Source organism: Bubalus bubalis, chromosome 3 (assembly GCF_019923935.1).
Source record: "Bubalus bubalis isolate 160015118507 breed Murrah chromosome 3, NDDB_SH_1, whole genome shotgun sequence".
NCBI lineage: Eukaryota > Metazoa > Chordata > Mammalia > Artiodactyla > Bovidae > Bubalus > Bubalus bubalis.
In genome coordinates, this window is record NC_059159.1 from 158,466,726 (window position 1) to 158,481,061 (window position 14,336).

At 42.2% G+C, this 14,336-nt stretch overlaps 1 protein-coding gene across 8 annotated transcripts in view; it reads left to right on the plus strand.

The window, feature by feature from the left end:
• ZNF462 (zinc finger protein 462) overlaps positions 1-14,336 on the plus strand; it is a 156,432-nt gene that overhangs the window by 76,828 nt on the left and 65,268 nt on the right. For 7 of the 8 annotated variants that reach the window (XM_025282178.3, XM_025282175.3, XM_025282182.3 and 4 more), the window contains exon 7: positions 1,699-1,890. In XM_025282178.3, coding sequence (XP_025137963.2) covers positions 1,699-1,890 — 192 coding nt within the window. Of the gene's footprint in view, positions 1-1,698; positions 1,891-9,294; positions 9,500-14,336 lie in introns of those variants that run through there. The other variant, XM_044940397.2, reaches the window with a different exon arrangement.

Below are 14,336 nucleotides of genomic sequence, written 5' to 3' on the forward strand. Positions count from 1 at the left end.
ATCTTTAAGAATTAATTTTAATGAATAGTAATTTATCAAGAAGATATACCCACATTTACTTAATCATTTCCCTGGGGTTGGAGGCTTAGGTTGTTTCATCCCCTTTTTAAGAATAAATAATGTATATTTCTAAATAGAGATTTCTAAGTACTAACGGATATTTCCTTAATATAAACTCTCAAGTGGAATTATTGAATTTCAAGCCTGAGCTTTCTAAATTTATTGTTGTTAAAAGCAAAATTGCTTTCTGAGTTGATTGTACCAGTGTTTGTCTGTCCAATGACGTATGCATGTCCATTTTACACCCTGCAGTTCATTTAAAAGCTGGCTTAGGGCAAAAGTAAATCATATTCTCATTTAACTTGATCATAGTGATCTGTGCTGTATTTCAGTGGTATTAAAAGCAATTAAAAGGAAAGTTCTTTTAGAAAACAAACTTATGGTTCCCAAGGAAAGAGAGGGGATAAATTGGAGATTGGGACTGACATGCACACTACTCTTATTAGGTAACTAATAAGAGCCTCCTACTGTTTAGCGCAGGGAACTCTACTCATCACCCTAGAATGACCTATGTGGGAAAAGAATCTAAAAAAAGTGGATATATGTATATGTATAACTGATTCACTTCGCTGTACAACAGAAACACAACATTGTAAATCAATTATATTCCAATTAAAATTAATTTGAATAAAGCAAAAATACTTACTTCTACTTAGGGAAGTGAAAGTCGCTCAGTTGTGTCTGTTTGTAACCCCAAGGACTGTATAGTCCATGGAATTCTCCAGGCCAGAGTACTGAAGTGGGTTGCCTTTCCCTTCTCCAGGGGATCTTCCCAACCCAGGGATTGAACCCAGATCTCCCTTATTACAGGCAGATTCTTTACCAGTTGAGCCACAAGGGAAGCCCAAGAATACTGAAGTAGGTAGCCTATCCCTTCTCCAGTGGGTCTTCCTGACCCAGGAATTGAACCAGGGTCTCCTGCGTGGCAGGCGGATTCTTTACCAACGGAGCTATTTCTATTTAAATGCCCTTTATATTGAAAATATAAAATAAATATAAAAATATATGAGCTACACACAGATGCACACATTTTAATATATTTATACACCTCTGTCGTTTAAGAAATCATTTTGACTCATTTCTGTACTGTTGATCAGCTAGGGAAATAGTTTTGTTCTCAAGTTTGTGAACTGGTCCAAAGAAAACCCCACACACAGGATGTGTAAAATCCAGGAGGCCTAGAGTCATCGCGGAAGTGAGTTACGAGGATGGCACAGTAGTTTGCACTGAGTGACTTGGTGCTGGGAAAGCCACCTGTCAACCCTTGGAATAAGAATGAAGTGTATTATTTTCTGTGGATGATGCAAAGGCTGAAATGAAAACTGACATAGTCATTTCTGTTGTACAGACAGAGGGAGAGAGGGGGGAAGACTTTCTGAGGGACCTAGCTAAACATTTGATTTCAGGCTCTGCTGGAGAATCAATTACAGGCTCCTTTGCTAAACTGAGCATGGGATGAAGAGGAACCAGGTCACTTGATGCTGGGGGGTGGGGGGTGTTGCTGAGGGGTTGGTCTGAGAGGGTTCTCAGACCAGGCAGCTTGAGGCGTGCTCTCTGGAGTGAACTAACCACGTTATTTCCACCCGCCTCCCCCCTTCTCCCCTCCTTCTCCTCTGCTGCCTCCACTGTCTTCTCCAGGTGAGCATGCCTACAAGTGTTCTTGGTGCTCCTTTTCCACCATGACAATCAGCCAGCTGAAGGAACACTCCCTCAAGGTCCACGGAAAAGCCCTGACCCTCCCCAGGCCACGAATTGTCAGTCTCCTTTCCTCGCACGCCCACCACTCCTCCCAAAAAGCCACCCCAGCCGAAGAAGTGGAAGATTCCAATGGTAAAACCAGGCTTCGAAGCGGGCATCAACCATTGGGGTGGTGGTAGACGGGGATTAACAGCCAGGCCTTCTTTTTAGAAGAAAATCGTATATGAAAACGTGATGGTTCAGGTGAAGGAAGAAACGTGAAAAGGTTGGAACAGTATAGACGTTGGAGGTGGAGGGTGAAGTGAACTGGGTGAGCATCTGTTTGGTTCCGAGACAAAGCGTGTCTGCATTGCTATGTGTGCGCAGCTTATGGAGAGAGCGCGTGTGTGCTGGGTTCGTGTTGAGTTCTTCCTTGGTGGTTGAGTGCAGGAAGGTGAGGAATGCTGGGCGTATTTCTTTGTTTACTTATTGGTATGTATGCTGTGAAGTGTTTGGGGGTACAAAATGTATATGTTAACACAATTCAGAGTGGGAATGGAAAGAGTGAATGGTGGGGATGTGTCATTTCGGGGTCACCTTGTGATTTTTTTTTTTATGGCTGAAGAATGATGAGGAAGCATCAGTTGAAGGGAGGGAGTAACTGCCCACTTTCAGAGCTTCACAGGCTACATCCGGGAAGCCCTGGAGGGAGTCTCCTCATTGGCGGTGTAATCAAAGCTGTACACCAGAGAGGATGAGAGCGAGATGGCCGGTGTGGCAGAGCCGAGCAAAGGATGGTTTGTTTTGATCAGCCCAAGAAACAGAAGGGTGTTGATTGCTCACCTCAGATGACTGCAGAGTCACATGCTTAGGAGAGGAAGAAGTCTGTAGATTCTTGTTGACATAGGAGACCTAGGAGCTGCTCTCTTCCGTGACCTGGTTGTTGACTGCCTTCTGCAGCATCTCTGGTAACCGGTTATCTACCGCCAGCCTGAATACTTCCCAGGTCAGGGAACAGACTGTTTCCCAAGCAAGGCCTGTCGTTACGTCCTTGGTAGGAGCTTAAAGGGCTGGCTAGAAAGTTCATGGGCTCTTCGGAACAAAGGCTTGGCTTTGAGTCTTATTTTGCTCAATGCCAGTTGTGTTTTCCTGGGCAATCTTAGCTTCCTACACTCAAAGGTCAAATTGGATGATGATACCTACCCCTTGATGACCTTGAGAGATTAATAAGAAAAGATATACATTTAATAAATGGTCATTTTATTCAGCAATTTACATCCTTGGATTGCAGTTTTGGTCTTTATGGCTGAAGCATGAACTTGGGATTATGTTTAATGTAAGGGTTTAAAAAGATAGACTTCTCAGGTTACCTGAAGATCTGACAGCCCCAACACGTCCACGTGGTCTGACTATCTGATTAGCAAAAGAGTAAGTGATGAACCTTCATTCACAAGGTCTGAGCAGAGAAAACTGGGAGGAAAAGGAAAGGTAAGTCTGGGGCTAAAAGCTCCCTTTGCTGAGTTGCAGAATTTGGTGGCCTTTCCTTTGCCAATCAGTAAACACCAGGTTAAACGTAGTAACTCCTTGCTGGTGTTCCTGTCTGGAAGGACTTCGTTTAACAATGAAGGTTTGTTATTAGGATGGTGGCTCCTGATGAAGTGAGCACACTTACCTCCTCTGCTGACGTGTGGCAATTTAGCCTGTGTTTGTTGTTGTTGTTTTCCAGGAAAATTGAGAGTCTCAAAGCTAAGGGGGTGGAGTTGGGAGATGGGGGTGGGGAACACATGTGAAACACTACAGAAAATGTCCCCTTTGCACCTTGAGATTCTGTTCCTTGGAAGACATTGGTATATTGCAACAAAGGGCAAAATAGAATTTTATGTAATTGTAAGGTCTTCGCATGATAACAAACACTCACATGATTGTTAATGAGTTGCTTTTATCTGAAATGGAAGCTACGTTTGTGTAGCCATTTGGGTAAAATGGGGCTTTCCTGGTGGCTCAGGTGGTAAAGAATCTGTCTGTAATGTGGGAGACCTGGGTTCGATTGCTGGGTTGAGAAGATCCCCTGAAAAAAGGAAAAGCTACCCACTCCAGTATTCTTGCCTGGAGAATTCCATGGACTGAGGAGCCTGGTGGGCTACAATCCATGGCATCACAGAGTCAGACATGACTAAGCAACTAACACTTTCACACTTGGGTGAAATAGATCCATCCAAGTACCATTCCTCACAAAGGCTTTTCCTGGGGAATTTGTCTCCATGGTTTACCTTCTTTCCCCTTTGTCCTCCTCCCTTGGAAGGTGGGTCTTAGTCTCCAGCACATGGACATCCTGCAGACCACTCAGTGCATGGCTCACCTTCCTCTGTGTGCTGCTAGCTAAGTCACTTCAGTCAAGTCTGACTCTTTGTGACCCTATGGACTGTAGCCCACCAGGCTCTTTTGTCCATTGGATTCCTCAGGCAAGAGTACTGGAATGGGTCGCCATGCCTCCTCAGGGGATCTTCCCGACTCAGGGATCAAACCTGTGTCTCATGTTTCCTGCACTGGCAGGCAGGTTCTTTACCACTAGTGCCACCTGGGAAGCCCTACCATCCTCTACATAGGCTAAAAAAGAGTCAAGTTCAGTCAATTTCCTGAGCCTGTACTCCCTGCCAGGAGCTATGTGATGCACAAAAGAATCATAAATTAATACAGTGTCATTCTGAATGCCCAGAAGTTCAGAATCAAATGTTTAGAAGATATTATCAGCATGGTATTGAACTTACCGCAGCTCTTAGCCTGAAGCCTCACCTTTTTGAGGGGTGATTTCTGATTCTTGGAAGCTAGACAAGGTTAGGACCTTGGGAGAAGGGTGGTTGCAGAAACATGATGAAATGATATTGGCTAACTCTCTGTGTAACACAGGTAGTCTATTAGCCACAGGGAGATAAGTTGCAGTATTTAAAAGTGTTTTTCTCTTTCTGTAGAAGAAAGGATAATGAATGTAAACACTCTGGGTGGCCACTCTAGTGAGGCTTACACAGAACTCTTTGGATCTGTGCTGATTTCAATGTATGTAAATAATCTGGATCAGTGGGTCAGGAGTGATTGTTTAAGTGGGATGAACCTAAAGGTTTAAGGTGGGGTAAACAGAAAAAAGGTTTCAAATGGGCTCTTCTCATTAATGGATAATATGGAAAGAAAAATTAACAGTTTGTCCATTCAATCAATATTTTCTTGAATCCTTTCTATGTAGGTGTTGTGTGATTCAAAATGCCCAAGAATGGATGACAGAAGAGGTTGAACATGGGCAGGCTGTTTGCTGGGGAACTGATTGGTGGATTCCTAGAAATGGTTACATCTAGGGGATGAAAAAACATCTGTGGGGCTAGACAGTAGCCTGTAAATCACGCCTTGAATGGTGTTTGAAACACGCATGTGAAATCCAGTTGCACATTTTAATAGGGAGAAGCTGTGGGGCCGTTGGCTCTCAGTTAAGGTTTCCCACACTGCCAGGTCGCTCTGAACACAAGAACCAAAAATGTGTTGCAGGCCTGGGGGGAGTAGAGATCCATAAAACCAGGGAAATCACCAGTGTGTCCTTGGCTTTCTGATCCCCTAGTGAGACATGTGAATAAAACGACTTGACATGCTCGCTGCTGTTTGCAGTGGTCAAATGTTTGCAGTCTTGAGAGTGAGCCAGTCTTTTCCGGCAGAAGGAAACTGGCTGAGCAAGAAGGTTCTTCCTAAGCTGCTTTGCCTCCCAATCCAGAGGGGAGCCCTACAGGGGAGAGAAGGGAGCCCTCCAAGAGAGCGAGGGAAGCCAAGAAGGCAGCCGTGAGAAGGTGGGGGGTGGGGGTGGGGGCTGATTGCTTTCCCACTGCCTGGCCACACACTTGCTCTGGACATAAACTCTTAGACTCTGGGCTGTCAGTCTTGACATGTCTCACCAGCATGTGGTCTCTCTGTGTTCTCCATGATCTGTGGTTGGAAAGAAAAGCAGTGCTGCTTCTGTGTGTAAGATAATGGGAAATGACACATAATTGCTATTCTAAACAATGCATTAAGTTGAAATCATAAGGTTGTCAACAAGAGGAAGTGTTCTGCTGTGTTTGTGTTTACTGGGTTCCTTCTGCCATATAAAATAGAGGACTGGGTTGTATCAGGCTTTTTCTTAGACTGCTTTCAGGACAGAAAAACACACATACCCATATACCTATAAAACAAGAGACAGACTTAGAACAGTGTCGCTTCATGATGAGATTTGTTTAGGTCTGAGTAGTTCCCCAGGGCCTGGGTGGTGGATACATAATTTGAAATTCAGCTCTATCCTTTGTAAGAGGTCAGGCCAATGGTGACGTTCCATCTTTTTCCTACTTTCAGTTTCTTTCTTCGCTCCGTCCAGTTAATGCTGCACAGAATGGCCTGCTGTAGGAAGCAGCTACTGTGGTGTGCTTAAAACAAAAATCAGACACTAAGACCATGTGCAAAATACATAACGTATATGAGAATTAAGATAGTTTTTAGCCTGTGCCCTAATGGCAACCTAGGGAAAACACCCAGAACTTTTGGTCATGAAATCCTTCTCCGTGTAATACAGATCTCCATATAGTCCACCCAACAAGAGAGGCCTTTGCTAGTATAAATTGGTAGAAAAACATAAAGAGCTTCGTGATTTTTTTTTTTTAATAAAGCAAAGGGTTTTCTGTTACAACTTTTCAGTTGGCTTTTCGGTTGTAAACTCTAGAATGATATTTGATCAGCAGCATTTTTTTATCAGGGCATCTCTCCTCAAAAAACCACAGGCACTTCTCATGTTGTATCAAAATCCAAGTTGTCTGCATTGCATACAAAGTTTACCACTTGGTCACACGTTCTCCATCCTGCGTGTTCTCGCCAACAAATCCTTATGTTTCCAACCATCTCTGTACTAACTGCCCCCAGCGCCTGAGGTCATCATTTCCATTTCTGTGCATTTGAAGCAGCTCTGCTGGGAGCTTGGAAAAATTTCCTGTGTGCTTCTGTCTGCCAGTCTCTGACTTTAACTTCTGCTAAAGACTGACATTTACCAGCCATTGGGTACTCTGATTACTCATCCAGTGATGATCTTCTTGGTGTTCATTTGTACTTGTGGATATGCTTTTGGTTCTGTCCCCTAATTTTCCAGTCGAAATAGTTAGATACTTATACTGACTTCTTTTAACTGGCCAACGATTTCTTGTAGGCATCACAGTTTGCAATTCAGTTAGTTCTACTCCTAACATGTCTGACAGACTCCACAGAACCAAGCTGTACAAGGGTAAGTGTATTTCATTTGCATTAAAGAGGCAAGTTCAAAAGATAAATGATCCAAAGATGTAACCTTAGGGATTGCTGTAACAGAAACTTTCTGACACATCAGTCTGCCAAGAGGAAACAATCTTCCTTGACAGAGTATTTTCAACTTTATTGTTGTTCACTAGATAACAAGACCTTCTGTAGAAGTGGGAAACTGCAGGTTGAGACAAGTTGTAAGCCTTTCCAGTCCTCAGGAGGAGACAGCAAGAGTGGTGGTGCTGGGGACATAGGCATTACAAGTGTGGTCCCCTGGTAGCAGAGCCCCTTAGAGCAAGCACACATAATCATTTGACCCTGGAATGGAGTAGCTTTTTTTTTTCTGTGTCTTTGTCCAAAAGCATAGAGTGTTTGGTTGCAGTTAAATCCAATTCAGAGAAGCTATAGAGTGAAACTAACCAACAAAACTCATAGATTAATAAAAAATTTTTATTCTGCTTGAAAGTTTTGCCTGCCAGTCTTTTGACATAATATATGAGTTAGAGGAGGCTTGTTTTGCTTAATTTCTACAGGCTATAAATCAAGGATTTGGCAGACTTTTTCTGTAAAGGGCCAGATAGAAAATACTTTCCAGTTTGTGGGCCACAGAGTCTCTGTTACAACCATTCAACAGTGCCATTGTAATAGGAAAGCAGCCATAGATAATATGTAAACAAATGGACATGGCTGTGTTCCAATAAAACTTTATACGCAAAGGCGTGAGCATGGACATGGATTTGCCCTGTGGGTAGTTTGTCACTCACCCCTTCCATGGTGAGTGGAAAAAATTATAGTAGAACCCATGAAATTAATCCCGTCTTTAATAAATGTCATTACAGACCTTTATAGTTAACATATAGGCTATTCCTAGAGGTCACTTAAAATATAACTTGACCTAAATACATGCTTTGTTTCATATATGATATGTAAGACATTAAGTAGAGCTTTAAAATATTAGTGTGTGAATTACACTTAAGCTCAAAAGAAAATCTTCTCTAAGAATTGTATTGAATCTAGCGCCAAACCATCAATTCATTTAACCTTGACTGCAGCAATACTTAACACTTAAAAATTAAGATCTGAGATGCCTGCTTTTTGAAGAGAAGCTTTTCAGATTTCTAAATAGGTAAGACATAAAACACAACCTTTAAGAGGATCCAATTAGTTGCTAGGACATCAGAACCTTCCACACAGGTTCCAGTTGGCGATCAGATTTCTCTTGGGGTGAAAGAAAGAAGAGGTGGTTTCTTTAAAAATGACAGTAATGAAATGGAGACTCTCCAGTGAATAATTGTGAAGTACCAAGATTTACATCGTTTTTAGCACATGGGATATGAGACATAATTTTAATGGCTTAGCCATAATTTTTAATGGGTTCTGCTGGTCTCAAAATTATCTGGCCAGAGAACACTAACCTTCCATTTTTGACCTCAGAATTTCTACATTAAAATGTGATCTCGAGTTTACTTTATGCTTATGAAGAGTGGCATTTCTACTATAAAGACCTAAGACAGAGTCTGTAAGTCCCGGGGTGCAGAGCAGTACAGGTGATTCCACATCTTCTGTTTGATATCCAACAGTCTTTGGTGGTTAAATTATTAGACCTTGCCCCGTCAGCAAATAGAAAGCCTCCAAAATTCTCACTGCCTTAAAGTTGAATATCATGTGATAGACCCTTCCCAAGAAACCCACCTGCCTGAGATGGGTTTTTGAATTAGCCACATGGGTCTGTGACTTTTTGAATTAGCCACAGTTTCATGTGCCAAGGATGGAAAAAACATTTCAAGTGAAAGCTTTCCATGTCCTGGGAACTCAGTCAACTTGCCCATCTCCCTCTTCCCATGCCAAGAAAAACATTTGTTCATCAGAAATACAAGCATATACTACCCAACTCATTCAGAGCTAGTTCCCAGCAGCTCCAGAATTGCTGCATAATTCCACAGCATACTGTTGGTTGGAGATTACCACACTGAGGTCCTCCAGAACCTCAGTATGGGAAATATCTACAAGGAAGAAGTTTATTCTGTGGCAGAAAATGCATTCAGTTGTTAGTCAAATCATCTGAAATTATTAATCTCAGTTCTTTTTTGAAAGAAAGAATTTTTCTTTGTCTTATCGTTGCCCGCTTCAATTTCCTCCCCCCTGGAACCAGAGCTAAATGTTTTAGTGCAATTATATTGAATATAAAATCCCTCAAACTCTTTTGAGACTTCTTGTGATTCATAGATCCTCTCCTCTCTTCCAAATTCTGTTCTGCGCTAGAGAATTTTACACAAGTATTGGATCTGGGAGGACGAGTATGTGTGAGCCATGATTCAAGCAGTAGAAATCCTGGGACAGCTTTGCTGGAACAGAGGTTATGTCCTGACCAAGATGGGCATGTGAAAAAGAATTCTCAGAGCTGAGATGAGAAGAAGATGCCAGAAATAACCTTCTCCAAACAACTATTATTTATCTTCTAAATTATGTGAGTTTTGATTGTATGGCCCAGTATGTCCAAATGATGCACATGTTTTTTCATTCATTCATAATCCTAAATAATAATATCCTATAGAAAAATCCCAGTGATGGTAGTTAGAAATAGTGAGATAAAGAATGGCCAAAATGATGGGAGCGGTTCAGGTGTGAACAATTCTGCTTGCCTTTTCCTGAAGTCAGTCCCTTGCTGTTTTTGCCCAGGAAGGGCCATGTTCCTGTCAGAGGGCTCTTCTACTTTGTAACTAGTTTCAGAGTCATCAGGCTCAACCCAAAGGAGGTGTTTGGCTAAGAGGGCAGAGCCCAGCTAAGGTATTACTTACCTGTTCACTGCTCTTGGAGAAGTCATTCCAGGGCGAGGCTGTCCAGCTCCTTAGGAACAAAGAATATTCTTATGTGCCGCCTGTAAGCCACCCTCCTTATATCATCTTTTATGTTCGTGTTCTGTGAGCCCTCCAGCAAAGCTCCGTGATCACTACAATGAGCAAGGCAGGACCTTCTAAACCTTCTCTGTAGTCCTTGATTTTAGCACTGCTGGTTGTCCACTCCCCCCCTCCACAAACACACCCCACCCCGAGTAGTTTTAAAGTCAACCCTTCTGGTTTTTATAAGGATTCTGCCTGTCACTTTGTTTTGAAGTGATAAAGTTATTACAATTTTTATTCTGCTGATTGCCTTAAATTTACCATCAGATTTAATATGTCTAATGAGTCAGAAGTACAGATTATTAGTCTTATTTTATAGAGAAGGAAACTGAGACCCTGAGGGCTGAAATGATGGGTCCCAAAGTCACAAAACCCATATGTGGTAGACCTTGTCTGAATCCAAAGCTCATGCCCTTAACCTTTGTTCCATTTCATCAAAGACTTGCAGCAGAAACACATAGCCATAAATGAGCCAGAGTGTTGAAGATGCAACCTCTTATGTGTCTGGGGATGCTGGAAGTTTCCAAAGGAAGATGAAGCCAAATTTTATTGTTGATTGATATTTAGAGCCTAAGTTAATAGACACGTAGAGTTAAGTTAAAAGAGCAGAATATAATGAATGAGATATCCTGCTTGCAGATTTTATTGACTCTAGCCATAGAGAAGAGGAGGAATTGACAAGTCCTGGAGGGCTTCTTGACAGATGTGGGGGCTCAGGCTGAGCCTTGAAGGGCGAGTAGAAATTGTACAGCTGAATGGAAGTCCATTCTGGTAGGAAGAGTATCAGAAGCGAGCAAACTTGCAGAAGAAGGGATCCTGGGACAGCCAGGAGACTGGTCTGGCTGGAGTAGGGGCTTGTAGGGAAGTTGTTGGGTGGACAGTTGGCAAGGTGACAAGAGGTAGAACCAAAGTGTAAGGGTAATTAACACCAGGAAGAGGCCTTTGAATTGTTAAGGGACAGGCTAAACAAGGAAGACCAGCATAAAGGCCCTTGTCCCCTTCAAAAGTGGAGGGTACTTTTAAACTATGGGTGCATCCTGCTGATCCCTGTAGGTATCTTCAAGAATGAGTGTGCTTTAAAAGTAGTCAGTTTATCCCTTTTTAAGTCAAGTTATCCCTTTTTAAGATGCTACATAGACTTTTTCCTTCTGATTACAAGAGTAATACCTACTAGATTAGAGAACAGCCTTATGGCAATGTATACCATGAGATGTGAGGGTCACCCATAATGCCAGCCTCTCTGTACCCAATAGAGTCTTAATAACAATCAGCTGTGGAATCACTTAGACATTGGTTCTTTGCATATACCAACAGGCTCTGTTTTGTTATTTTAATTCTTTTCAAAACTGATACTACAGTATACAAACTACCTTTATTTATGTTTTTGTCTTTACTTGAAAGATTCGCTATTTGACTCACTGTAGTTTTAAAATGTGAGCATCCATATTTCAAAACAAACCAACAAAAATGATTCCCCTTCAGATAATAAATACTGAGTACCTAAAGGCTTGAAGTATTTTCCCGTGTTTGTGATATATGTGTTTAAGACGGGAGTCTCAGAATTACATAAAGCCTCTGAGGTTTAGCCAATCAAAACTTCATTTGTCTAGTTTAAGTTTCACTCATCTTCTAAAAAATTACTTAAGTCTCTTTTCCTACTGTTTAAGACTCAATACATTTGAAATATTGGCAAATGGTCCATAAGTTAAATGACAATATCAAGATTACAGACTGTCTAGACTGTTCAGAGTAATGAGCTGAAAATGAGATTCTGTTAGGATATAAATATAAAACATGTTAGGTAGCTTCTGACCTTTGTATTCACTTCCATTACTAGGCTTGCCAGATATTCTTATAATTATCAGTTATCATATCTGTCTCCCCAGCTAAACTGTGTGCTCTCTGAGGTCAAGGACTATTCCAGAGTCTTAGCACTTGGCAGGCCATTCAATAAGTATTTCTTAATTTGAATTAGTGCAGCAGAAGGGGAATGGACAAAACAAGAGTTTATGTGTGAAAAAGCCTGGGAATTCTAGTGACTTCAAGCTCACCTGTGTCACATGATGTTTGGAAAAATCCAGTGGTATTGGGCTGCGTGAGTATCGTGATGCTGCATCGCAATTGGTTTCCTTGGGCACACTTCTCTCCTCCAGTTAACCAGCTTTGTGCCCACCCCCCATAATGGCAGCCTCATCTCCCTTTCAGTTCTCTGCAGCCAAAGTCACTAATCCCTTTCCTCCTAGCAGCCAAGAGGAGCAGTGAGTGCAACCCTTACTTTCTGCTACCTGTTCAGAATATTTCTGCTTCCTTCACTTTTCGAATGTCTGCTCTCTGCTTATTTCCTTCTCCTTCTGGAATGTTCCTTCTTCTTCCACAGTGAACTCAGCACCAGGTTCACAACCTGCCTTTATATCCTAGCCGTGACCATCGTACTTTGGAATTTTAATATACTAGACTCAGTGATATGACCCAATGAGTATTTGGTCTCTTCAGATAGGGAGGGTCACCTCCACCACCCTTCATCTGTGGCTGGACTGTCCATGAACACTGTGCCTCCAGCATCTCAGACTCTTACATTCTCTCTGACCATTGCTCATCCCTTGTCTACCCAACCCAGACCCTAGGCTCAGCCATTTCAAAAGGACTTTGTCCTGTATCCTGTGGCTCTACCTCCTTTGTTCTTGTCTGGTTTCCAACCTGTCAGATCCCAACCTTGACTAACCCTCTCACTCCTGTACGTCCTCTGATTTCTGCCAGTCCTCATGGCTCTAATCTCACACTTTCCAAATCAGTTTTCAAGGTTATCTTTGTTAACCACAAATCTGGCTTAACCTTTTTAAAAATGAAGTATAGTTGATTTACAATGTTGTGTTAATTTCTGCTGTACAGCAAATTGAGTCACACACACATATATATATTCTTTTTTAATGTTCTTTTCATTATGGTTTATCACAAGATATTGAATACAGCTCCCTGTGCTGTGCAATACGACCTTGTGTATTCATTCTGTGTGTCATAGTTTACACCCACTAACCCCAACCTCCTGCTCCATCCCTCCCCTTGGCAACCGCAGGTTTGTTCTCTATGTCTGTGAGTCTGTTTCGTAAATAAGTTCATTTGTGTCATGTTTTAGATTTCACATATAAGTGATATCATACAGTATTTGTTTTTCTCTTTCTGACTTAGTATGGTCATTTACAGCTGCATCCGTGTTGCTGCAAGTGGCATTTTTCCATTCTTTTTTATGACTGGTAATCAGTTCAGTTCAGTTCAGTTGCTCAGCCATGTCTGATTCTTTGTGACCCCATGGACTGCAGCACACCAGGCTTCCCTGTCCATCACCAACTCCCAGAGTTTACCCAAACTCATGTCCATTGAGTCGGCAATGCCATCCAACCATCTCATCCTCTATCGTCCCCTTCTCCTTCCACCTTCAATCTTTCCCAGCATCAGGGTCTTTGCCAGTGAGTCACTTCTTTGCATCAGGTGGCCAAAGAATTGGAGTTTCAGCTTCAACATCAGTCCTTCCAATGAACACTCAGAACTGATCTTTAGAATGGACTGGTGGATCTCCTTGCAGTCCAAGGGACTCTCAAGAGTCATCTCCAACACCACAGTTCAAAAGCATCAATTCTTCTGCGCTCAGCTTTCTTTATAGTCCAACTCTCACATCCATACATGACTACTGGAAAAATCATAGCCTTGACTAGACGGACCTTTGTTGGCAAAGTAATGTCTCTGCTTTTTAATATGCTGTCTAGGTTGGTCATAACTTTCCTTCCAAGGAGTAAGCGTCTTTTAATTTCATGGCTGCAGTCACCATCTGCAGTGATTTTGGAGCCCAGCAAAATAAAGTCTGACACTGTTTCCACTGTTTCCCCATCTATTTCCCATGAAGTGATGGAACCAGATACCATGATCTTAGCTTTCTGAATGTTGAGCTTTAAGCCAACTTTTTCACTCTCCTCTTTCACTTTCATCAAGAGGCTTTTTAGTTCCTCTTCACTTTCTGCCATAAGGGTGGTGTCATCTGCATATCTGAGGTTGTTGATATTTCTCCCGGCAGTGTTGATTCCAGCTTGTGCTTCCTCCAGCCCAGCATTTCTCATGATGTACTCTGCATAGAAGTTAAATAAGCAGGGTGACAATATACAGCCTTGATGTACTTCTTTTCCTATTTGGAACCAGTCTGTTCCACTGTTGTATATATGTACCATGTCCTTTATTCATCTGTTAATGGAGAAGGCAATGGCACCCCACTCCAGTACTCTTGCCTGGAAAATCCCATGGACGGAGGAGCCTGGTAGGCTGCAGTCCATGGGGTCTCGAAGAGTCGGACACGACTGATCGACTTCACTTTCACTTTTCACTCTCATGCTTTGGAGAAGGAAATGGCAACCCACT